This window comes from Panulirus ornatus, chromosome 2 (assembly GCF_036320965.1).
Source record: "Panulirus ornatus isolate Po-2019 chromosome 2, ASM3632096v1, whole genome shotgun sequence".
NCBI classification, from domain to species: domain Eukaryota; kingdom Metazoa; phylum Arthropoda; class Malacostraca; order Decapoda; family Palinuridae; genus Panulirus; species Panulirus ornatus.
The window spans coordinates 73,043,171-73,070,881 of NC_092225.1; the positions used below are offsets into that span (position 1 = coordinate 73,043,171).

The following is a 27,711-nucleotide window of genomic DNA, read 5'->3' on the forward strand; positions in this document are numbered from 1 at the left end:
AATTTCTCATCAGAGGTTGTGCCAGTTTTGTTAATTGGTTTGTCAGGATTTTTAGAGTATGTATGAGTCTAGGAGAGGTGCCTGAGAATTAGAGGAATTCCTGCTTAGTGCTATTATATAAAAACAAAGGGGACAGAAGGGAATGCTTGAATTACAAAGTTTTAGATCTGTGGAGTATACCTGATAAATTACATAAAAGAGTAGTGATTGAGAGGGTGGTGAAATGCACAAAGCATCAGATTAGGGAGGAAAAATATGGCTTCAGGAGTGGTAGAAGATGTGTTTCCTTCAAAGAATTTGTGTGAGAAACTCTTAAAAGAGGGATGTGTATGTGGAATACTTTATGGATAGGGTAGACGTTTTGTGGAAGGTGATATGAATATATGGGGTAGGAGAAAAGGTACTAGAGGAATTGAGGAGTTTTTATGAAATGAGTGAGGCTTAGGGGAAAGTATGAAGCTAGGATTGTTAGTGGTTCCAGGTGAAGGTGGGTCTGTGTGATGTCACCTTTGCCATTTCATGTTTGTGGAAGGGTGGTAAGGGAGGTAAATGTAAGGGGAGTGGAGAGAACGTTTTGCAGTCTGTAGGGGTTAGGGGAACTGGGGGATGGGTTGGATGCCCTTTCAGATTACATATCCCTGAGAACTTGGTGTTTATGTTAAGAAGTGTGAGATGTGCAAGAGACAGAATGAATTGGAGGAATGAATTGTATAGGAGGCTGTGAATTCAGTAGGCTGAACTTGGGCATATGAATTGGTCAGGAGAAATCTCAGAAAGGCTTGTAGCACCTGGTTATGGATAGGGGAGCTCTGGTTTCAGATCATCATAAAAGACAGCTAGAAAGTGAATGTAAATAAGGCTGTCCTTCATCTGTTCCTGATGCTACCTTGCTAACATGGGAAACAATAAAGAAGTGTGAAGTATGGGCAATTTTGCATCCTGAGATTATGCAATCTCACACTTCATTAACATTAACTTCTCCCACCAAGCCAGAAAAATGCAGTAACCTCAAGGGCATAGAAAGTTTATACATGCTTTAAAACAAAGAAACCAGCTCAGACAAAACCAACCCTGCAGTTGGAGATGTTTCTCCCTAACCATCCTTAAAAGGTTCATGATACACCTTAAAAAAGATAGCTAGTTAATTATATAGTGTATGCTGCATGATTCTTTACCTTAGAATAATTAGAGATGAACCCTATTTGACCTCCTAGTTGTTAAGGTTTGATACTAGACCCTAAAACCAGTTAGTATATACTGCATGAGATTGTTAATGCATGCTACATGATACCAAAACTTATGAAGACAGTAGAGCATCCGGTTTATGCTGTACATTACTATTTTAGACCATAAGATAGTAGTTAACTAATTTGTGTTTGCTGCAATATATGATAACCCTTGGTAAAGGTAGACCAGCCAGCGTATGCTGTCAGATACCAAACTAGGAAGACGTGGCTATTGAGTGTATGCTGCAAAAGATTACATGCATACATTGTTTAGCACTTTTGTGAATTACATAAATAGACCCTTCAGCTGAATGAAACAACATTTTGAGTGCTAATGGTGGTGAGTATAATGTCAGTTTATATGTTGTTGATGATGGCTGCATGTTCTTCATATTGTATGGGAAATTGGTAACAAGTTGATTTTATGGAAGAAGTGTTATGGCACATAACATTGAATTAGAGAAATATTGTAATGCTTAATACTGTTTCTTATATTGTACAGGTAAAATATTGCAAGATGACACAACTCTTGAATCGTATAATATTGATGATAAGAAATTCCTAGTGATAATGGTGACGAAACCAAAGGCTGCACCTCCACCTTCTGGTCCTTCTGACCCCACAGTGATAGCTGAACCAGATGTTGCTTCCACACAGGAACCTACTGAAACATCCTCACAGGTAAAAGTTTGTTTTATTTTTTATTTTATGTATGTAGAGACAAGACGTATGCTTTCAACATTCCAAGGCATTTGATGGGTTGTAGCCAAACTTTTGCATGTAGGCCATTTTTGAATATTTTGACCTTATAGCAAGCTATAGTGTGTGTGTGTGTGTGTGTATATGACTTCCTGCTCTTCTGTTGTGGCTGAATGAGCCATATTTGATTAGTAAATGAACAGATTCAGAATTTGAAAGGTAATTCAATATTTATATGGGGGGTTGCTATTTCCTGTGTGGTTGGGTGGCGACTGGAATGTATGAAGGTAGCAAGTATGAATGTGTACATGTGTATATATGTATATGTCTCTATGTATATGTATGTGTACGTTGAAATGTATATGTGCGTGTATGGGTGTTTATGTATATGTATATCCCTGGGGATAGGGGAGAAAGAATACTTCCCACATATTCCCTGCGTGTCGTAGAAGGCGACTAAGAGGGAAGGGAGCGGGGGTCTGGAAATCCTCCCCTCTCTTTTTTTTTTTAATTTTCCAAAAGAAGGAACAGAGAAGGGGGCCAGGTGAGGATGTTCCCTCAAAGGTCCAGTCCTCTGTTCTTAATGCCACCTCGCTAATGCGGGAAATGGCAAATAGTATGAAAGAAAAAAAGAATATGCATATAAGTGGTTGGGCCGTTTTTCGTCTGTTTCCTTGTGCTACCTCGCTGACGTAGGAAGCAGCGATTAAGTATGATAGATAGATAAAGATATAACTACAAATTGCTACAAAAACAGCTGTACAGCTACTAACTGTCGATAGAAACTCTGGGACTTAAGGGTTATTAATGTGATATATCGCACTGATCTGTCTTGAAACTTTGTCAAAATCTATTTTTAGTTTTTAACAGGCAATAAGCAGTTTGTATTGTAGGTGAACAATAGTAAAAGCACTTTGCCTTCTAGGGTTAACAACGTCCATTTTTGAAAATGACTTCACAAATGTAAGTACTTGGGAAGACAAATTATAGGTAGTGGTTGGTAGTCAGCCACCGACCAGGGAGGTACCGCCTTGGTATTGGGAGGGTTAGTGATGGCTCTGTATAGAGCCAGCACTTCAGTGTTTGTCAAGTTGCATTGCTTTGATCCAGGTAACTGTCTTTTTTTCTGCCTCACTTGCAGATGGACTGGTGGTACTCTCTCCAGAAACATACAGTCTCTACTTGTCACAAATAGCACTTGACAACTCATTCTTTGCAAGTCTAGATTTTCCTGTGGTCCATGCTTTGTCTATTCCTCACAAGTCTGGATTTTTCTGCTGTCAATGCTTTGTGCTAGCCATGCCTTTTGTCAAAATGGTAGGAGCAGTAGATAGATAGTAGTAATCGGTAGGGACCTTAGATTGAAGCTTTTGTTAGAAACATTAAATGTAAATAGTAGGTATGAGTATTACCTCAGAGCGTTAGGTAGGAGTAGTACGTTGTAACAGTAGACATTATTAGGAAGACACGTTGGTTAGAAGTAGTTGGTTGGAGCATCTGAAAACATAGCGCTAGAGTTACCATCTGCCAGTGGAATGGAGTGTATAAGATTTACAGTGATCAGGGCCTGAACATGCCAGATGATGAAAGGTCTATGGAATGGTCTATGGATCCTGTGTGGTAGGGAGCTGTGATTTTGGTGCATTACAGAGAACAGCTAGAGAATGGATGTGAGTGGATGTGGCCTTTCTTTGTCTTATACTGTTGCTTCCTCTCAAGCAAGGGAAACAGCAAGCAAGTGAAAATGAATGATATCTTAAGCACTGCTACACAGAACACCTTCCACTCCTCCACCATTCCCTAAGTTTCATTTACTCTCTCCTTATGCCATTCTTTACTCAGTCTCTCATGGTATCTTTGCATACAGGTCATTCCAAGCTTGCTTACTTTCACCAGTTCTTTCACACAGATGTTTTGCTTCTTCCTAGAAAGAATTAGACATTTCACAGCCTCCCATCATAGGATATTTAAATTCAACAATCTTTCAGTTGCATATAATCCACAAGTGCCTGTTGACCTTTAACCCCCCTCACACATATATACTTATGTTTGCACCTTTCTTAAACCATGGAGTCCCAATTAGCTTTCCTTTTTCAGCAGACAACTCAGTGAGCTCTTTACTGCTTTTATTTATATATTTGAACCCCCCCCCTGCCCCAGTTATTGTGTACCCTCAGTTATATTACTACTTTTATTTACATCAGCTACCCCACCGCTCGAGTTACTGTTTACTCTCACTTGTTACCCACCTTGCTTTCATATCCCCCAAGCACCATGATGTATTTGATCTCATTTCTGCATCATAACTGCCTTGCACCCAATTAATCCAAAAAACATTCCTTTCTTCTTCATACACCAAAGTTTTGCAGCTTAGTTTTATTATAAGTGACATTAGCCTTGAACTCCTTTCTTAGTTTTTCTTGAAACAGTTATTAGAATTATTTGGATGTTGAATAGTGCAAAACCAGTGACAACACACAGTAAGCAACTTTAGTAAGGTTTTATTCACAATTAGGTGTGAAATTTAGGGTGAATGAATTTCAACTATAGTTTTTTTGAAAGAGGATGGAAAAATGGATGCTCTGATAAGTGAGAGTATGAAAGGTACATGTAACAAAGTTATGATAGGTAAAGATCTGAATTTAATGTGGCAGGGCCTTTTAAAAAGTATTTATCATCCTTAGTAGGAGTGAAATATTGTTATGAAGAAATAGAATGATAGTGACTTTTCTGGTGCACCAGTGGAGTAGAGATAGCATTGTGAATTACCTGTCAGTTATCGTCTTTCAATTTATATCATCTCTTGGCCTTTAGAATATGTTTTATATCGATATTTTTTATGTATTCCAGTAGTCAGTTCCCATGTTGTTCATGCCTGTTTCATCTAATGCTGCTGTCATAGATTAGTTCTTATGTTGCTATGTTTGTTCGCATCTCAGTCTTCTATACCATCATTTCCTTGTATTATTTTTTTTAAGGCTCCCGTCAAGGACAAAAGTCCACATCAAGGGCAGGCCTTAATTGAAATAATTGAAATGTAGAGAGAATTATGAAACAAAAAGGAAATGCAAGGGAAAGTTTTCGAATTTGGTAGGAAGTGAAAAACTTGTTGTTTTGCAGTGTGCTAGGTCATAGTTATTCGGAAAGACATGAGAAGGTAGAGAGTTCCAAAGCTTTGATGTGTAAGAAAAGAAGCAGTTGTCAAAATTGCCCACATTTGAGTTGCTGATGGCCTCACAGTAATCATGTGACGCAGCAGCTTCCCAAGTATTGCATGGTCTGGCTAGTGTTGTGGGGACACAAGCAGCCAGCTCATGGGAGCAAAAACCAAAGTAATACATGTAGAAGAAAGAAAATGAACCAACAATGCACTGCAGGGCATGAGGGTCAAGTTTGTAATTTAGCTTATGATAGTTTGTAAGTTGGACTGCTTTTGACTCAACTCTGTCAAGTAAGGATGCAGAGCTAGAACGACCCCAGATGTGAGAGAAGTTTTGACATCTAAACAGCACACTCAGTTTCTTAAGAGACAGACTTAGCTATTCCTTTAATGTGTGGTTTCCAAGAAAGAGTGGATGTTTCAGTAATACCAAGTATGTTCATTGAGTTGAGTTAAGAGGTAAAATTACAGAATCTTAAAAAGAGACAAGAGCTGTGCGGAATTTTCAGTTGAAAGATGGTTAGAAACTGGGTCATGGAGGCATTAAACTTAACAAGATTTTGTGTACCCCTCGGAGAAATCCTGTCCAAGTCTGAGTTTTTAGAGGAAGCTGTGTCAAGATGAGATGCAGATTGAGTGAGAGGAGAATTGGCAGAATTGAAGGATGTGAAGAATACAGTGTTTAGTCATCACCATATGAGTGCATTGAATTAATTGTGGAGGAGAGGAAATCATTGAAAGAAAAGGAGAAAAAGTGTAGGGGACAAGACAGAACCTTGAGGGACACTGCCATTGATGGTGAAAAGGAGGAAGGCTGATCCATCAACAACAGTAGAGATAGATCAGCCGGAGAGGAAGTTAAATATGATGGAGCAAAGTGAGGGAGGGAAGCCAAAAGAGGGAAGCTTAGAGATGAGACCCTGATGCCACACTCTGTCAGAAGCTTTAGATATGTAAAGGGCAACTACATATAACTCCCCAAAATCTTTCACGGATGATGACCATACATAATTAAGACAGGGAAGAATATCACCAGTGGATCTCTTTTTAAGGAAGCCTTACTGGTGATCAGAGAGAGGAGTGTGATTTTCGAGGTGTCTAAGGATGTGGGAGTTGGGGAGAGATTCAAAGACTTTGGAAATGGTAGATGCCAAAGCAGGACAATAGTTGGAGGGGCCAGAACAGTCTCCCTTCTTAGGGGTGGATGTATCAGTTCATGCTTCTGAGGAGAAGGAAAAGTTTTGGTTTTTAAACAGCAATAGAACAGAAGTACAAGCACAGGATCAAGTTCAGAGGCACACTCTTTCAATACATTTAGGTGGATGCCATCAGGACCATGAACTTTGCTTGTGTTCAGAGAGAGAAGATTTAGATTGTTTAGTAATGCAAAATAATCCTCTTCAAAGTGTTCAGTCCTGCATACATTTGGTCTGGCCCATGTGAATGATGATGAGTGAATCTGGTAATAATGTTTGCAAAAGCAATATTTCATTTGCCAAAGAAACTTTTTGTTTAGAAAAATATTTATTATATACTTTTGTGAAGTTGATAATAAGGAATTCTAATTTTGATATGTTAATTTTTTCAGAGTACTAGCACACCTTCCACAGATGCAGCAACTGAAGCAGCATCCACTCTCACCACTTCCACTGCCACTACAACCACCACCACTACCACCCAGTCTACACCAGCATCCACCACACAATCTACGCCAACTACACAACCATCTTCAGGCGGGTTAGTAGTTTTTGTAGTTTAGACAATTAAACTGAAATGTACTTATTTATGGTAGATAATAAAAGTACTGTCTGTATAATTCAAAAGGATTGAAAGATGCTCTTAAAAAGCATTAAAGCGAGCAAAAGTGGCCAAAGACTACAGTATGGAGGACATAGGCCAGATATTGAAATGAGAAGTGTATCTTGCTTTGTCAACTGTATGATACATGATATGTTCATGTTTCAGTAGTGTTTCCTGGGTGCACTTTTAAGCAGAGGTAATCATATTTAAATGCTTCTGAGTCTACTTTGGTCCAGAAAACCATTTCTGTTTTATATATCATTGCCTCTCCTGCTTTAGCGAGTTAGCTTCAGAGTCAGTCAAACAAGGGCTTCATTTATGTTGATTCACTTCTTAGTTCTTGTATAGTTCACCATACCCAGAACACTACCCTTTACAGCAAGAACCCACAGATTACTTCATGTTTATTTGCCCTGCTCCATCTGCCTTGTTTCAGCATGTTTCTACCCATGGACCACATTGATTCACGTCATTTTATCTGCGCCATACCATATTCTCTTGAATGATTAGGCCCCATTACTGCCAAGCCTCATTCAATCCATCCTTGTTTTAGTCTTGCTGAATAAGGTCTTGAGTGCTTAGGGCCTGAACGTACAGGAGGGTGTGAAATGTGCTGTCAGTGGAGTGAACCAGGGTTTATGAAGTAGCTTGGGGAAACTAGGGGAAAGTCTGTAGGGCATAGAGAATGGATGTGACTGAATGAGGCCATTTCTTTTTCTGTTCCTGGAGCTACCTTGCTGTTTTGGGCATTGGCAGACAAGCATGAAAAAAAAAAAAATTATCTCCTTCACTTACCCTAAAGCAGTGTTCATTTAGTTCTTTAGCTGAAGATAGCACTTGCCTCAGGAACGTCTTGGAAGTTTGATTCTATGAAATTGTGTTCAGAACTATCTATCAATCTATATCTCTGATGCCTGTTCCAAGGGGGGTGGCCATGGCAGTGGAGTCTCCTTAACTAGTGAACTTCTTTGTCATTGCTTAGCCTTTAGTGCCAAGGTTTGCAAATGATTGATATGTGCAGCAGATACTCATAGTATTGATTCCTCATGTGCTCATGCAAATAGTGAGTTTGGTGGCTTCTAAAAGTGCAGTGTGGTAGGACCCTATATACTTTCTTCCATGAAAATATCACAGCCTTTCTTTTTGGGGAGATTATGAATTCAGTGTAATCATTCAAGTCATGCTTTACATTTAGAAGGTTGTTATATTCTTTTCTGAGTACAGTAGGAAACATGACATACATCATCGCATAATTGTCTAGCTCTTTGATGTTGATTTTTAATTGACATAGAAAATACCTATTGGAATTTACAGAAGTAAAAATTAGTGAACAACCGAGAAAAGTTTCTTAATTTCACTGAATCACTCTTAACTCCTAAGCTAGAGGTGGAATTAATGACAAACATTTAGATAGTAGTTAAAGTCTTGTTATGTCTAGCTCAAATTTGGTTATTTTTTTTGGTCAGGGAAAAGAAAGCATAGACAGATGCCTTTCTAATGGTATGTAGATTCTGATTTTATATTTGTAGAAACAGACTTTATATTATGAATAACAGTAAAGTTCTTATTAGATATTTTCTATTCTAACCAGTGAATTCATGAACTGTGATCATTTCACTTTGATATTAAGGATACAGAATGTCATAATTTCATTGTCAGGCTCATGTGGCTTGCACTTCAAAGAGGTTGCATACCCTTAGTCTAATCTATTTTGGAAACACCACATCACACAAAATGCTAAGCATGTTATGAAAATGGTAAGATCTTGAGTTAATTTTGAAAACTTTTGCTCATTGGTCATTGTAGTATACCTTTGTAGGTACTTGTAAGTGCATATGTGTAGTTCATGTTATTCTTCCATTGTTGTAAGATTTTATATTGTCAGTTCAGAGTTTCTTGAAAGAGATGAGACTTAGATTTAGGAATATAATTGCTTGATGTTGATAAGGCTCAGATTTTTTTCTTAGAAAATTGATGTTTTTTCTTCAAGGCTTCCTGAATCATGTACTATTAGAGTATTATATCTGGCTGGATTTGGAATTTAGTTCTTCCTTCATAATATTGGCTTTCTGCCAGATTCTGTTATATAAGAATTGATGACTTTTGCCATGGCTTTGTATATGAATCTTGTATGTGGCATATTCCTGATGTTCGTTTGCCATCTGTGTAAATAAGGATGATCATTCTCTTGGCTTTGATTATGCTGCCATCAGTAGATGATGTTTTATAATGAGGATCAGTTGACATTTTGGAGTAGGCGTGGCACTTGTTTTCCTTTGACTTTCCTCAGTTTGTCTTCCTTTATTTGGGTATGCTGTAAGATGCCTAAAGTTTGTCTGTCCAAAATTGATAAAAGTAGGTTTAGAGGATGAATGACAATGTTTCTTGCTGTAGGCAGAGTCATTTGAGCATTCATGTTTTTTCCCTTCCATTCCCTCCCTTTTTTCTGTATAGAAAACGATTTCATGATTCCTAAAACTAACTGACCTTATGCACAGTCACCAGCTGTCAGGGACTGAATGTAAGTGTGAGGATGCAAAACTCTGCCTGAGCTTTGCACTGTGATGTCATAAGACTGGGTGGGTTACTGTATGGTTGTTGAGTTCTTTGAATTAACATCTGCTAGCCTTCCTTATTTCATGGTTTATGAGCTGAGTGAATTCTTATGGGACACATAATTTTCCTAGATAAAATGGTGTTTTGACTCTCCATCAAGCAAGTGTTCTCTCAGATACTTATAGGGTTCTGCCTTTGGTAGATAAATGGTTTTTCATCCTTTAGAACCTTCATTTCTCTCATATGCTGTGAGAACATGTATATTTTCACATCTGGCAGTTCAAGAGTTTGTTGTAGGCCTAATTTGTTACTGTAGTGGTTGAAATTAAAATGTATAGTTTTATGTTTTTGAGACAGCTGTAGAAACAAGTGCTATGGCATGTATGTCATTATGCTATACCCAGGTGACAAGAGACCAGTAAAAGTTCAGGTCAGGGAAGTACAAGCAATGATGAAATCAGAGTTCTAATTTATGTTGTAGATTAGTAAGCTACACTATCCCAGGCTGTACTTCTAGTTTATCTCGCCAGGTTAAACTACATTCTGATTTTTCCATTATATATTTCTTTTATGCTTTTCTGATAGTGTTGTTGGTGTGGATAGATCATGTGATCTAAACAGTTTGGTTTTCTTGTTGTGTAGGATCAGTATCAACAAGAAAGTTTAAGATTATATTTTGATGAGGGCTAATTTATTTCTCAAGTTTATAAGTAACCATATGAAGCATTCTAGTGTTAAGATTGCTCAGTAATTTTATAGAATTCACTTAATTCATAGATGTGTACATGCCAGCATTGCAGTTTATTATTTTGCCCTTCTAATGTTAGTATTGCAAATGAGTCCACATTGATGTGAATTGAAAGATGCCATTGAGGCACAGGAGTAGTGTTCCAATTCTGGTAATCTCAGGACCTTGGGATACCAGATTTACTTATTTTCAGATGCAAAAGTTAGTATCCTGTAGCAGCTGACATTGGATTTGCTTCTAGACAAATTATATATATGATTGGAACCAAACTATTTCTGGATTTTGGGATGTTCTAGGTTCCAGAATGACTTGAAAATGCCTAACCATGGAGGACATGAAAATATTTTGTTTCTTTTGAACTGTGTGTCACACTCTACTCCAATATCATATACAGGTGCACAGCATTGGTGGTGAATAACATAATTATATTTTGAAGTATTACGTTGTACACACTAAAAGTGAGAGAGAAGGGGATATGGTTGAATGTTTAGGGGTAATCTTTCCTCACCTTGAGACGAGAGAGAAGGAAATGGAAGGAATGTTTTTTGTATCTTACTCTAATCTTAGCACTTAAACTTTGCAGCCCAGGAAATTTATGAATGCCCTAGTATGGGGTTTCATTAAAAGGTTACAAATTTATATTTTATTGCTGGTGATGGGTTGGTGAGGGAGGTAAATGCGAGATGTTTGGAGAGGGGCGAGTATGCAGTCTGTAGAGGATGATACAGTTCTGGTTGCAGATTCGAGGCTGAAACTTCAGAAATTGGTGACTTAGTTTGAAAGGGTGTGTGGAAGGAGGAAGTTGGGAGTAAATGTGAATTAGATTAAGGTTATTAGCGGAGAGTTAAGGGATAGGTTATTTGAGGTATGAGTTTGAATGGAGAAAAGTTTGAGAAAATGAAGTGTATTAGATACCTTAGAGTGGACTTAGCAGCAAATGGAACCATGTTAGTGGAAGTTAGTCTTAGGATGGGTGAGGGGATGAAGGCTTTGATGGCTTTGAAGAATGTGTGGAAAGAGAGATTGTTATCTTAGAGAGCAAAAATGGATATGTTTGAAGGTATAGTACTCCCAACATTATTATATGGATGCCAGCCATGGGCTGTAGATAAAAATGTATGGAAGAGAGTTTGTGTGTTGGAAATGAAATGTTTTAGGACGATATGTAATATGAGTTGGTTTGATCAGGTCTATAATGAAAGGGTAAGAGAGAGGTGTGATGATGAAGAGTGTGGTTCAGAGAGCTGAAAAGGGTATGTTGAAATTGTTTGGAGGGAACAAGGAGAAGCAGGAGACCAAATTGGAGATGTAAGGATGGAGTGAAAACGATGGTGGGTGATCAGGGCCTAGACATTCAGGAGGGTGAAAGGCTTGCATGGGATAGAGTGAGTTGGAACAATATGGTATACAGGGGTTGATGTGCTGTCATTGAAGCAAACCAAGGCATGTGAAACATCTTGAATAAACAACAGAAAGGTCTGTGGGGCCTAGTTGTGGATAGGGGTCTGTAGTTTCTTTGCATTACACATGACAGGTAGAGAGTAGATGTGAGTAGGTGTGACCTTTCTTCGTCTGTTGTTGGTGCCACCTTGCTAATGCAGGAAGCAGCACTCAGGTATGAAAACACTTACAGTGTCATCAGTTTATGTGTATAGTAAAACCTCTGTTATCTGAAATGCTTGAGGAATCAGCCATTTTGGATAATAGAATTTTTCGGATATTTGAGGGTTTTATATGAACTGAGTGATTTAGATATTGTTATTTTAAAAGGATATTCTATGTATAGATATTTACAAATAGAAGATATTGATATATGTAAGCAAATAAGCAATGATGTTAAATTTCTTCATAAGTGCTGTTGTGGACTCACACCATCTTTTTGAGGTTTAAAATGTTCCTCCTCTGCTTTGTGTGAGATGTAGACAGCTTTGAAGAGCTGTCAGGCAGTTGCTTATGATGTTCCCACATACTCATGTATATACATACACGTCCACACACGCACATATACATACCTGTTCATCTCAACATAGACATACATATACACACACAGACATATACATATATACACATTTACATAATTCATACTGTCTGCCCTTATTCATTCCTGTCGCCACCCCACCACACATGAAATGACAACCCCTTCCCCTCGCATGTGCGCGAGGTAGCACTAGGAAAAGACAACAAAGGCCACATTCGTTCACACTCAGTCTCTAGCTGTCATGTATAATGCACCGAAACCTCTGCTCCCTTTCCACATCCAGGCCCCACAAAACTTTCAATGGTTTACCCCAGACGCTTCACATGCCCTGGTTCAATCCATTGACAGCACGTCGACCCCGGTGTACCACATCGTTCTAGTTCACTCTATTCCTTGCATGCCTTTCACCCTCCTGTATGTATAATAATAATAATGATAATAATGATGATAATTATTTATTTATTTATTTTATTTTGCTTTGTCGCCGTCTCCCGTGTTAGCGAGGTAGCGCAAGGAAACAGACGAAAGAATGGCCCAACCCACCCACATACACATGTATATACATACACGTCCACACACACAAATATACATACCCATACATCTCAATGTATACATATATACACACACAGACATATACATATATACACATGTACATCATTCATACTGTCTGCCTTTATTCATTCCCATCGCCACCGCCGCACATGAAATAACAACCCCCTCCCCTCTCGTGTGCGAGGTAGCGCTAGGAAAAGACAACAAAGGCCCCATTTGTTCACACTCAGTCTCTATCTGTCATGTAATAATGCACCGAAACCACAGCTCCCTTTCCACATCCAGGCCCCACAGAACTTTCCATGGTTTACCCCAGACGCTTCACATGCCCTGGTTCAATCCATTGACAGCACGTCGACCCAGGTATACCACATCGCTCCAATTCACTCCATTCCATGCACACCTTTCACCCTCCTGTATGTTCAGGCCCTGAATGCTTAAAATCTTTTTCACTCCATTTTTCCTCTTCCAATTTGATCTGCTTCTCCTTGTTCCCTCCACCTCTTTCCTCTTTGTCAACCCTTCCTCACTCATTCTCTCCATATGTCCAAACACACCCTCTTCTGCTCTCTCAACCGCACTTTTTATTTCCACACATCTCTCTTACCCTTTCATTACTCACTTGATCAAACCACCACACACCACATATTGTCCTCAAACATTTCATTTTCAACACATCCATCCTCCTCCTTACATCCCTCTATAACCCATACCTCACAACCATACAATATTGTTGGAACTACTCTTCCTTCAAGAATACTTATTTTGCCCTCAGAGATGACATTCTTTCCACACTCTCATTGTTCCCAGAACCTTTGCCCCCTCCTAACTTCCATGGTTCATTCGCTGCTAAGTCCACTCCCAGATATCTAAAGCATTTCGCTTCTTTCCATTTTTACCAGTCAAACTCACATCCCAACTAACTTGTCCCTCAACCCTGCTCGACCTAATAACCTTGCTGTTATTCACACTTACTCACAACTTTCTCCTTTCACACATTCTTCTGAACTCAGTCAACAGCTTCTAGAGTTTCTCACTCAAATCAGCCACCAGTGCTGTATCATTGGCAAACAACAACTGACTTTTTCTCAGACCCTCTCATCCCTTACCAGACTGCATACCCACCCCTCTCTACAAAACTTTGCATTTACCTCTTAACCATCCCATCCATAAACTAATTAAACAACCATGGGGAGCAGGTTTTCTCTAATGCATAGAATTGAATATGACAGGATGTTAAGACTGTTTAATCTTTCTTATCTGCTCTGATTTTCTCGGAATTATTCTACTATTAGGTTGGTGCTCAAACACCAGTTGTCCAAAGTTATACGTTTATTTTGATCAAGCTTTTGCCTTCACAGAGGCATCATCAGGAATCTACAAAAAGGAGAAAAATTATGTTACAAAACTTGGATATGATATGTAAAACAAGCAAAATATGAAAAACATTCAGAAATAACTGTACATGCCACCTAAAAGAAAGGGAAAACACTAAAAGTGAAGCAAAACAATATAATGAAGGGTAGTTTAAGTTACAGTCTGAATACAAAGTTTGGAAACAAATATAGAAAAACTTACAGTTGAGGAAAGAACAATATTAAACGAGGTAGGAATATAGAAAGTCCTTCTCTGAATACACTAAGTAGGGCCAAGTGAGACCATTATTGTCTGGATGTGGAGTTGAGGTCAGATTGGGCTTGTCTGATTCTCTCTGACCTTCGTAAGCAAGGACTGGGTTGGTCAGCGCTGTGTTCCTGCTGCCCAGAAATGGTGAACTCTGTAGCTTGTGGCAAGTCAGTGACATGTCCCATCCGTACTAAAGTGGCATTAAGTCTACATCTTATTGGTGGGCCATCAAAGAGTTGTATGGCGGTGGTCATGTTTGTCTGGATCTTGATGACAGTTGCTTTCTCTCTAATGTGATTGTCTTCTATTATCTGTAGTCTCCTCCGATCACTTGTTGCAGTGATGAAAGTCTTTAAGAATGGTTTGGTAATGTAGAACATATTGCTGCTGTTAGATTGGTCAATGAGTGTGTTAGTGGTTTTGATGCACGAGACCGGGTCATAGTGATGGGTGATTTGAATGCAAAGGTGAGTAATGTGGCAGTTGAGGGAATAATTGGTATACATGGGGTGTTCAGTGTTGTAAATGGAAATGGTGAAGAGCTTGTAGATTTATGTGCTGAAAAAGGACTGATGATTGGGAATACCTGGTTTAAAAAGCGAGATATACATAAGTATACTTATGTAAGTAGGAGAGATGGCCAGAGAGCGTTATTGGATTACGTGTTAATTGACAGGCATGCGAAAGAGAGACTTTTGGATGTTAATGTGCTGAGAGGTGCAACTGGAGGGATGTCTGATCATTATCTTGTGGAGGCTAAGGTGAAGATTTGTATGGGTTTTCAGAAAAGAAGAGTGAATGTTGGGGTGAAGAGGGTGGTGAGAGTAAGTGAGCTTGAGAAGGAGACCTGTGTGAGAAAGTACCAGGAGAGACTGAGTACAGAATGGAAAAAGGTGAGAACAATGGAAGTAAGGGGAGTGGGGGAGGAATGGGATGTATTTAGGGAATCAGTGATGGATTGTGCAAAAGATGCTTGTGGCATGAGAAGAGTGGGTGGTGGGTTGATTAGAAAGGGTAGTGAGTGGTGGGATGAAGAAGTAAGAGTATTAGTGAAAGAGAAGAGAGAGGCATTTGGACGATTTTTGCAGGGAAAAAATGCAATTGAGTGGGAGATGTATAAAAGAAAGAGACAGGAGGTCAAGAGAAAGGTGCAAGAGGTGAAAAAAAGGGCAAATGAGAGTTGGGGTGAGAGAGTATCATTAAATTTTAGGGAGAATAAAAAGATGTTCTGGAAGGAGGTAAATAAAGTGCGTAAGACAAGGGAGCAAATGGGAACTTCGGTGAAGGGCGCAAGTGGGGAGGTGATAACAAGTAGTGGTGATGTGAGAAGGAGATGGAGTGAGTATTTTGAAGGTTTGTTGAATGTGTTTGATGATAGAGTGGCAGATATAGGGTGTTTTGGTCGAGGTGGTGTGCAAAGTGAGAGGGTTAGGGAAAATGATTTGGTAAACAGAGAAGAGGTAGTGAAAGCTTTGCGGAAGATGAAAGCCGGCAAGGCAGCAGGTTTGGATGGTATTGCAGTGGAATTTATTAAAAAAGGGGGTGACTGTATTGTTGACTGGTTGGTAAGGTTATTTAATGTATGTATGACTCATGGTGAGGTGCCTGAGGATTGGCGGAATGCGTGCATAGTGCCATTGTACAAAGGCAAAGGGGATAAGAGCGAGTGCTCAAATTACAGAGGTATAAGTTTGTTGAGTATTCCTGGTAAATTATATGGGAGGGTATTGATTGAGAGGGTGAAGGCATGTAAAGAGCATCAGATTGGGGAAGAGCAGTGTGGTTTCAGAAGTGGTAGAGGATGTGTGGATCAGGTGTTTGCTTTGAAGAATGTATGTGAGAAATACTTAGAAAAGCAAATGGATTTGTATGTAGCATTTATGGATCTGGAGAAGGCATATGATAGAGTTGATAGAGATGCTCTGTGGAAGGTATTAAGAATATATGGTGTGGGAGGAAAGTTGTTAGAAGCAGTGAAAAGTTTTTATCGAGGATGTAAGGCATGTGTACGTGTAGGAAGAGAGGAAAGTGATTGGTTCTCAGTGAATGTAGGTTTGCGGCAGGGGTGTGTGATGTCTCCATGGTTGTTTAATTTGTTTATGGATGGGATTGTTAGGGAGGTAAATGCAAGAGTTTTGGAAAGAGGGGCAAGTATGAAGTCTGTTGGGGATGAGAGAGCTTGGGAAGTGAGTCAGTTGTTGTTCGCTGATGATACAGCGCTGGTGGCTGATTCTTGTGAGAAACTGCAGAAGCTGGTGACTGAGTTTGGAAAAGTGTGTGGAAGAAGAAAGTTAAGAGTAAATGTGAATAAGAGCAAGGTTATTAGGTACAGTAGGGTTGAGGGTCAAGTCAATTGGGAGGTGAGTTTGAATGGAGAAAAACTGGAGGAAGTGAAGTTTTTAGATATCTGGGAGTGGATCTGGCAGCGGATGGAACCATGGAAGCGGAAGTGGATCATAGGGTGGGGGAAGGGGCGAAAATCCTGGGGGCCTTGAAGAATGTGTGGAAGTCGAGAACATTATCTCGGAAAGCAAAAATGGGTATGTTTGAAGGAATAGTGGTTCCAACAATGTTGTATGGTTGCGAGGCGTGGGCTATGGATAGAGTTGTGCGCAGGAGGATGGATGTGCTGGAAATGAGATGTTTGAGGACAATGTGTGGTGTGAGGTGGTTTGATCGAGTGAGTAACGTAAGGGTAAGAGAGATGTGTGGAAATAAAAAGAGCGTGGTTGAGAGAGCAGAAGAGGGTGTTTTGAAGTGGTTTGGGCACATGGAGAGGATGAGTGAGGAAAGATTGACCAAGAGGATATATGTGTCGGAGGTGGAGGGAACAAGGAGAAGAGGGAGACCAAATTGGAGGTGGAAAGATGGAGTGAAAAAGATTTTGTGTGATCGGGGCCTGAACATGCAGGAGGGTGAAAGGAGGGCAAGGAATAGAGTGAATTGGAGCGATGTGGTATACCGGGGTTGACGTGCTGTCAGTGGATTGAAGCAGGGCATGTGAAGCGTCTGGGGTAAACCATGGAAAGCTGTGTAGGTATGTATATTTGTGTGTGTGGACGTATGTATATACATGTGTATGGGGGGGGGTTGGGCCATTTCTTTCGTCTGTTTCCTTGCGCTACCTCGCAAATGCGGGAGACAGCGACAAAGTATAATAAAAAATAATATAAAATAGATTGGTCAAGGATATATATCAGCATAGTAGATAATGCAAGGAGGAAAAGTAGATGACAAAATAGATGGATAAATGTGATGAGGGAACCAATTAGGGCAAGGGGTATTTCAGATATTACATGAGGATTTTGTTACATTGTGGGTTTTGTACAGTGAAATATTATTGTTTTTAGAGATAATGTTAACAGAGATGTTGGTATCACTTGACATCAGCTTTTGTGCACAATGAAAAGTAAAAAGCACTTCATATGCATTGAAGTCTCTCTTTGTCTAACACACTTGGCATGGTATGTTAGTGATGTTTCAGTGGGTTAGTATGCACTTGATACATCTCATGGAATTAGGAATAGAGTGATGATAATTGATAGATAGAAGTATTTGTGTAGTATATGATCAAAGAATTTTAAGGATAGAATGTTTTTGTCTTGAAACAAAACTGTGAAACCCAGCTTAATGTTATTTCGCCATTAACAGTATATTGCTGGAATTCTTATTGAGGGGGATGTGTGCAGATGTAAAGCTGAACATTTGTACCTGGGTGGGATTTTTGGCCATGTTTTATTGTTTCAGGTTTGTACTTCCACTGATTACCTGTTGACAGCACTCAGATCATCTTCTAAACATCATGCCATCTAACACGTCTGCCACTGTATTGAACAGTTCCAGAAAGATTACAAAGTATTATCTGCTCGCAGTCTGGAAGTGAGGTGAACCATGCTGCTCAGGTAAAAGTGTGCTATGCTGTGAATATGACATTTCATATGAATCCACTCCCCTTTGCAGGATTGGAACTGAGATATTATTTGCACGGACAAGTTCAAATTGTTATTGCAGACTCTCTCATGTTGATATGTTCATCAAAAAGTGAAAATTGTAAAGTGATGCAAGTAATGCAAAGTTTTTAACTGAGATGTTTTTAGTTTGGTGAAATTAGTGTTATAGAAATGTCCCATAAGGTGTCGAAATCATAACTAAGTTATTGAATGTAATGAAAAATGTGTTAGAGAATGTCAGAAGTATGAGGGCATTTCATCTCTGGTATTTGTATTTAGGTTTATTTTTTATGTTTGGGTTAAGGTTGTTTTTCTTTTATAGGTTCTCCTGTAGTATACAGCTTGATAATAGGATGTCATTTGTGTTAGTATGTAGTATTTTATTTATTAGTTAGGGTAAGGAAGGTTTACCAATGGTGTCTTAGCTACCTCACTTCCTTGTGTATCAGCTGACTGTTCTACATCCATCTTATATTCTTTTATCTTCCCTGATGATGTGATCATTACACGAAAATGCACTTGGGAACTAGTTTCTTTTTTTTTTTTTTTGTATATACACTAGGTCATGCACATCACTGTGACCTCTTGCAACATGTATGTTCATAGTATGTAAATATATGTATGTATTTATATGTATATATATTTTTTTTTTATTTTTTTTTATTATACTTTGTCGCTGTCTCCCGCGTTTGCGAGGTAGCGCAAGGAAACAGATGAAAGAAATGGCCCAACCCCCCCCATACACATGTATATACATACGTCCACACACGCAAATATACATACCTACACAACTTTCCATGATTTACCCCAGACGCTTCACATGCCTTGATTCAATCCACTGACAGCACGTCAACCCCGGTATACCACATCGCTCCAATTCACTCTATTCCTTGCCCTCCTTTCACCCTCCTGCATGTTCAGGCCCCGATCACACAAAATCTTTTTCACTCCATCTTTCCACCTCCAATTTGGTCTCCCTCTTCTCCTCGTTCCCTCCACCTCCGACACATATATCCTCTTGGTCAATCTTTCCTCACTCATTCTCTCCATGTGCCCAAACCACTTCAAAACACCCTCTTCTGCTCTCTCAACCACGCTCTTTATATTTCCACACATCTCTCTTACCCTTACGTTACTCACTCGATCAAACCACCTCACACCACACATTGTCCTCAAACATCTCATTTCCAGCACATCCATCCTCCTGCGCACAACTCTATCCATAGTCCACGCCTCGCAACCATACAACATTGTTGGAACCACTATTCCTTCAAACATACCCATTTTTGCTTGCCGAGATAATGTTCTCGACTTCCACACATTCTTCAAGGCTCCCAGAATTTTCGCCCCCTCCCCCACCCTATGATCCACTTCCGCTTCCATGTTTCCATCCGCTGCCAGATCCACTCCCAGATATCTAAAACACTTCACTTCCTCCAGTTTTTCTCCATTCAAACTCACCTCCCAATTGACTTGACCCTCAACCCTACTGTACCTAATAACCTTGCTCTTATTCACATTTACTCTTAACTTTCTTCTTCCACACACTTTACCAAACTCAGTCACCAGCTTCTGCAGTTTCTCACATGAATCAGCCACCAGCGCTGTATCATCAGCGAACAACACTGACTCACTTCCCAAGCTCTCTCATCCCCAACAGACTTCATACTTGCCCCTCTTTCCAAAACTCTTGCATTCACCTCCCTAACAACCCCATCCATAAACAAATTAAACAACCATGGAGACATCACACACCCCTGCCGCAAACCTACATTCCCTGAGAACCAATCACTTTCCTCTCTTCCTACACGTACACATGCCTTACATCCTCGATAAAAACTTTTCACTGCTTCTAACAACTTGCCTCCCACACCATATACTCTTAATACCTTCCACAGAGCATATATATATATATATATTTCTTTCTTTTTCTTTCAAGCTATTCGCCATTTCCCGCATTAGCGAGGTAGCGTTAAGAACAGAGGACTGGGCCTTTGAGGGAATACCCTCACCTGGCGCAATTCTCTGTTCCCTCTTTTGGAAAAATAAAAAAAAAAAAAGAGAGGGGAGGATTTCCAGCCCCCCGCTCCCTCCCCTTTTAGTCGCCTTCTACGACACGCAGGGAATACGTGGGAAGTATTCTTTCTCCCCTATCCCCAGGGTAATACATATATATATATATATATATATATATATATATATATATATATATATATATATATATATATATATATATGCGTAAGACAAGGGAACAAATAGAAACATCAGTGAAGGGGGCTAATGGGGAGGGGATAATAAGTAGTGGTGATGTGAGAAGGAGATGGAGGGAGTATTTTGAAGGTTTGTTTAATGTGTTTGATGATAGAGTGGCAGATACAGGGTGTTTTGGGCGAGGTGGTGTGCAAAGTGAGAAGGTTAGGGAGAATGATTTGGTGAACAGAGAAGAGGTAGTAAAAGCTTTGCGGAAGATGAAAGCCAGCAAGGCAGCGGGTTTGGATGGTATTGCAGTGGAATTTATTAAAAAAGGGGGTGACTGTATTATTGACTGGTTGGTAAGGTTATTTAATGTATGTATGACTCATGGTGAAGTGCCTGAGGATTGGTGGAATGCTTGCATAGTACCATTGTACAAAGGCAAAGGGGATAAAAGTGAGTGCTCAAATTACAGAGGTATAAGTTTGTTGAGTATTCCTGGGAAATTATTTGGGAGGATATTAATTGAGAGGGTGAAGGCATGCACAGAAAATCAGATTGGGGAAGAGCAGTGTGGTTTCAGAAGTGGTAGAGGATGTGTGGATCAGGTGTTTGCTTTGAAGAATGTGTGAGAAATACTTAGAAAAGCAAATGGATTTGTGTGTAGCATTTATGGATCTGGAGAAGGTATACGATAGAGTTGATAGAGATGCTCTGATAGAGATGCTCTGTGGAAGGTATTAAGAATGTATGGTGTGGGAGGCAAGATGTTAGAAGCAGTGAAAAGTTTTTCTCGAGGACGTAAGGCATGTGTACATGTAGGAAGAGAGGAAAGCAAGTGGTTCTCATTGAATGTTGGTTTGTGGATGGGGTTGTTAGGGAGGCGAATGCAAGAGTTTTGGAAAGAGGGGCAAGTATGCAATCTGTTGTGGATTAGAGAGCTTGTGAGGTGAGTAAGTTGTTTTGCGCTGATGATACAGCGCTGGTGGCAGATTCGGTTGAGAAACAGCAGAAGCTGGTGACTGAGTTTGGTAAAGTGTGTGAAAGAAGAAAGCTGAGAGTAAATGTGAATAAGAGCAAGGTTATTAGGTACAGTAGGGTTGAGGGACAAGTCAATTGGGAGGTAAGTTTGAATGGAGAAAAACTGGAGGGAGTGAAGTGTTTTAGATATCTGGGAGTGGATTTGGCAGCGGATGTAACCATGGAAGTGGAAGTGAATCATTGGGTGGGGGAGGGGGCGAAAGTTCTGAGAGCGTTAAAAAATGTGTGGAAGTCAAGAACATTATCTTGGAAAGCAAAAATGGGTATGTTTGAAGGAATAGTGGTTCCAACAGTGTTATGTGGTTACGAGGTGTGGGCTATAGATAGAGTTGTGCGGAGGAGGGTGGATGTGCTGGAAATGAGATGCTTGAGGACAGTATGTGGTGTGAGGTGGTTTGATCGAGTAAGTAATGAAAGGGTAAGAGAGATGTGTGGTAATAAAAAGAGTTTGATTGAGAGAGCAGAAGAGGGTGTTTTGAAATGGTTTGGTCACATGGAGAGAATGAGTGAGGAAAGATTGACCAAGAGGATATATGTGTCAGAGGTGGAGGGAACGAGGAGAAGTGGGAGACCAAATTGGAAGTGGAAAGATGGAGTGAAAAAGATTTTGAGTGATCAGGGCCTACATATATATATATATATATATATATATATATATATATATATATATATATATATATATGAAATTTTATTTTCATTCATATTTGCCATTTCCCATGTTAGCGAGGTATTGTTAGGAACAGAGGACTGAGCCTCAGGGGGAACATCCTTACTTGCCCCTCCTCTCTTTTCCTTCCCTTGGAAAATTAAAAATGGGAGGGGAGGGTTTGCAGCTCCTGCTCCCTCCCCCTTTAGTTGCCTTCTACGACACGCTGGAAATACGTAGGAAGTAAGCTGGGAGCAGGTTTTCTCTTATGCACATAGAACTGAATACGAATGCATATTTAGAGTTTTTGATCTTTCTTATCTTCTCAAATTTTCTCAGGATTATTCTACCATTAGGTTGGTGCTCAAACACCAATTGTCCAAAGTTATCCATTTATTTTGATTAAGCTTTTGCCTTCGCAGAGGCATCATCAGGAATCTACAAAAAGAGAAAAAATTGCATCAAAGTGCAAAGTTTTTAAATGAGATGGTTTTAGTTTGGTGAAACTGGTCTTATAGAAATGTCCTGTTAAGTGTAGAAATCATAACTAAGGTATTGAATGTGATGAAGAATGTGTTTAAAGTCTCAAAATATGAGGGAATTTCATCTCTGGTATTTTATTTAGTTTTTTATTTTAGGATTAAAGTTGGTTTTCTTTTGTTGTAGGTTCTCCAGTTGTATCCAGCCAAATGACAGGATGTCATTTGTCTTGGTATGTAAATTCTTAAGTTACAGTGGCATTGGTTGGCATATGATTGGAAATTGTAAAAAAAAAAAAAAAAAAAAAAAAAAAAAAAAAAAAAAAGAACATTCAGGTTTTTTTCATTTCTGGAAAGTAGGTGTCAAGACAGATTTCAGAAATTAAGCAATTACACACATGGGTTATATATTTATAAGCTCATCTTTCACTGAAAGTGTGAAGTTTTCTTTGTTTCAGCAGGAAACATAGTGTAACTGGAAGATGGTATAACTGTTGTATCCATGTTTTGGTTTCTGAATGTTGGTTTTCCCTCCCTGAACAGGACAGAGCAGGCATAAGAAGAGGTCATTGAGATGGTACAGAATTAAGTCATACAAAATTGTAAATCTTTTAAGCTATTGATTTCATTATGTCATGCAACCTTTCATGTAAGTGTAGGGTTTGATACTGTTTTCTGAGTTGTGTATGACTGATAACAATTGATAATATTTGCAGAAGCATGTGGTTTCACCTGTGTAGATTTTCATCCATTCACAGGACTGTTAGCCTGATGTTTTGAGTTGCTGATGCTGTTATGCTGCTTAGCTTCTCCTATCTTGTGCCAAGCTATGGATGAAGTTTGATCATTATGTTGAAAAAAATACTGCATGACATTTCTGTTTTATTAGTGAACAAATTCTCCTCCAGGTCTGTTGGGAGTGCAGAATCCTTGTTGGTAATGGGTGAAGAATTCAACCGCATGGTAGAAAATATCATGGAGATGGGTTATGAGAGGTCACAGGTTAGTGCTGTCTTCTTGATATGTCATCTTGTATGTGCTTTCTTTGCTCTTACCATTAACTTCCTGCCCAAGAGTCTCCTTCACTGGGGGATCCCTTAGTGCTCAAGAAGCCAGCTGTATCCACTGGATGGGACTACAGGCCCAGAAGTGTGGTGATGTGTGTGGAGTAAGCATCATGAGCTTAAATAAGGAGTCATATGATAAGTTGAAATGTTGTTTGCAGTGGTGGAGAGATGGGTAGTGTCCAGAATACAGAAGGGATAGGGTAACTAGTGTATATCCTGGAAATGTAGATTTAGTTTGGTGGATGTTAGGTGGAATGGTGTTTAAAATTGGGATGGATGAGTGGTTATTTAGTGATTGCACATATCCAGTCACTTGCTGACATATATAGTGCATCAAAAGTACTTTCCACAGCCAGCTCCTACAGAACTCACATGGTTTATCTTCACTGCTTCATTACCTTGATCAGCCCACTGATGGCACATCGCCTTCGTATATCACATCAGTCCATTTCATTTTATCCCATGCATTCTTTTTGTCTTCTTGAATGTTTAGGTCTTTATAGTTAAATGCCTCCTTTATTATTTCATCCTTCCATCACCCTTTTGTTCTACCCATTTCCTGTTTCTCCTTCCTTTTCTTGCATGTAGATCCTTTTAGTCAATCTTTCATCACATATTCTTGCTACATCAAACCATTATTGCCACATGTAACTGCTTTTGGCAGTTGATATCCCACACCGTATGTCATCATCAGATATTTCATATCCATTACATGCACTCTTGCTTTCTTTTGCATTCTAGGCCCAAGGCTCACATTCATCCTGTTAGAAGTATTTTACCGTCAGACATTCCTGTCTATGCCCTAACAGACACTAACTTTTTTTTTTTTTTCACATGCTCTTATTGGACTTAAGGCCTTAACCCCTTCCACCCTGTGACTCACTTCAGCCCCCATGGTTCCATTCACTGCTACATCTGTTAGTAGGTTTCTAAAACATTTCACCTCTCCCATGGAAGTCCTCCCCATTTAAACTCACACTCATGCCATCAAACCATCTTGTCTTACCACCCTGTTTATATTCATATTGACTCTCTGCTTTCTCCTTTTCCACACACAGTTTTTCTGACACTAGCTTCAAGAAGTTCTCTCTGAAGTCTTTTACCAGATCTGTGACATCTTCAGACAGCAATGGACTCATATCTCAAGCTCTTTTGCCACCCCACTCTCAGCACAGTGTAGATTTACCTCCTTTTTTAAGGCCTTTGCATTAACTCCTTCACCACCCTGTTTGTGAACAGATTAAAGACCCATGGTGAGGTCACACACCCATGATGCAGGCCCACTTAGAATAGAATCCACTCACCCTTATCCCATCGCATGCACACCTTACTTTGTAAATAGAAAATCCTAACTACAATTTTGAGCATTCAACCTAAACCATATAATTGTAGCATTCTACAAGGCACACACTTTTTTTCCCATATCCCCCTCTTTTTCCAAGCACCTCTAACACAAAGTCTTTAAACTGTCATGTTCTGCACATCCTTTACCACTTATGAAGCTGCATTGCTCCTCCTCATTCATATGTTCTGTGCATACTTCACTAAAGGCAAGGCTTTCACAGCCTCCTCTCTTTCACCACACCATACCATTGCCAGAACTCTGGTACCATGTTACCTCATCTTGATTGTGTCACACCTTCCAAACTGTCATCTAACACATTCAGTATTTCTTCTGAATTGTTCATATTTTTTTCATGACTTTTCCAGCTAGGATTCTTCCATCTGCTTGCTTCCTTAGCTGATTATTTAAGAAATATATTACTACAGGTGTGTAAGATTTTCCAGTAATTATTGATTGATGAGGCTCCTTTTTGTCTATTTTTTATGTCCTTTTGTTCTAAGATATTTGCTCTTATGATATAATTCATACACCAAAGAAATTATCATTTTAGATATGTACTACCACTAGCACGTAAATCTTCATATATTTTGATGGTATTTTTCTTTATACATAGGTTTTTTGCATGTGCTTATTGGCCAGATAATATGCAGGAAAGATGGATGCACTTTTCAAACCATGAAATAAATCTATAGACCCAAATTTTAATTTCTGTTGACCTTTTAAATCTTTGGACCCTTGTTGAATTCAGAGTGTAATGATAAACATTTTTGGAGGATGCATATTAGACATTGGAATATAAGAATATTACGCTGTAGACAATTTTGGATGTAAAATAGTCTTTTAAAATCATTGCTGGTAATGATAAGAAGACAGATGCCGAGTGAGAGAAAGACCAGCTAATAATTATAAGACAGGTATACAATAAGAGGAAGACCAGCTGTGACAAGGGAAATAGAGTGGAAAAGTACTGGAGGGAGAGAAATGGGGGAAGAATGAATGAAATGGTGTGAGGAAGACATGCAAGGACAGGGTTAAGTGGAGACTCATATGCAGTTGCACCCCCTTGATAGGAGTTTCCAGAGGCAGTGGTTATCAGAGTATAGGTAGATTGTGAATATCAACTGGTAATTTGATGCCATTGTTTAATGATAAAGTGTTTTTGATTTCAGGTTGAACGAGCGCTTAGGGCAAGCTTCAATAACCCATACACAGCTGTCCAGTACCTAGTAGATGGGATTCCTCCCAACTTAGAGGAGCCAGCGGGACAGCCAGCGGGAGGTGGTGAGGGAGAGGAACAGGTTGTAGCTGCTGAGGGAGATCCTGACCCCGATGGTAAACATTTCCTCGTTCAGCTTTTGTAAACTATGGCTGATGTTTAATTTAGTAGTTTATGAGCCACTTGATTTGAATTAAAGTTAATTCAAAGAAAGTTTGTTTTGATATTTTGTGAAGCATTTTGAATAATTATGCACATTTGAAGAAGTCATGATTATGTTTTTAGGTTGGGGTAACGTGCACGTGTATGGTATTTTTGATCACAGGAACTTGCTTTTTATGAATTAGAGAAGTTAGCTTACTCCGTAATTTGAATGCTCTTCATTGCAGAAACTTAGATATATGATTGCAACTACCTAGAGTAAATGAGGGATATATAAATATCTTTTGGTGAGAGAGAATTAGATTTTTTATTTTTGATCACCTTTTCCTACGTTAGCAATATGGTACCAGGAACAGGTGAAGAAAGGTTGCATTCCCTCATATCCATTCTCTAGGTGTCATATGCAGCACACTGAAACCACAGCCTCCTATCTACAGTCAAGACCCACAGACTTTCTTTAGTTTCCCCTAGCTTGATCACAATCCCTGGTTCTGTCCATTGATAGCAAGTTGACCGCTGTATACCTCAACATTTTAGTTCATTCTATCCTGTGTATGCCTTTCACCATCCTGCACATTCATTCCCCAGTCACTCCATCCCTCTATATCCAATTTATTCTTCTCTCTGTCTTTGCTCCTTCCACTTTTGACATGTATATCATCTTTGTCAACTTCTCCTCATTAATTGTCTCCTGATGTTTAAACCATTTCAGCACACCTTCAGCTCTCTCACCCACACTCATTTTATTACCACTCCTCACCCTCTTACCCTTTTTCTACTTACTTGATCGAACCCCCTTACACCACATATTGTCTTCAAACATTTCATTTCTAACAAATCCACCCTTTTCCGCACATCCTCATCATTAGCCCACGCCTTGCGTCCGTACAATAACCAGGGAGGTATATTTCCAGTACTACCCACTTGGATATCAGGAGGGTTAGTGATGGCTGTATAGTGAGCCAGCACTTTATTGGTTGTCAAGTTGCACTCCTCTGATCCAGGTAGCTGTCCCTTCTTTCTGCCTCACCTACATGTGGACTGCTGGCATTCTGTCTACAACCAAACAAAATCTCTCTCCTTGTCTTTTACGACACTTGACAACGCTTATCTCACACAGTTCATTCTTCGTAACTCTAGATTTCTTGTGGTGAGTACTATGTGCTAGCACTGCCTTTTGGCAAAATGGTAGGAGCAATTGATAGAAGTAGTAGGCAGGAACATTTAGGTGGAAACATTAGGTAGAAGTAGTAGGTAGGAATATTAG

General features: G+C 39.4%; 1 protein-coding gene across 2 annotated transcripts in view; it reads left to right on the forward strand.

The window, feature by feature from the left end:
• The window catches only part of LOC139757188 (UV excision repair protein RAD23 homolog A-like), a 79,983-nt gene that overhangs the window by 10,197 nt on the left and 42,075 nt on the right, over positions 1-27,711 (forward strand). For both annotated transcript variants that reach the window (XM_071677330.1, XM_071677339.1), the window contains exons 3-6: positions 1,729-1,907; positions 6,674-6,822; positions 23,563-23,656; positions 26,236-26,398. In XM_071677330.1, coding sequence (XP_071533431.1) covers positions 1,729-1,907; positions 6,674-6,822; positions 23,563-23,656; positions 26,236-26,398 — 585 coding nt within the window. The remainder of the gene's footprint in view (positions 1-1,728; positions 1,908-6,673; positions 6,823-23,562; positions 23,657-26,235; positions 26,399-27,711) is intronic.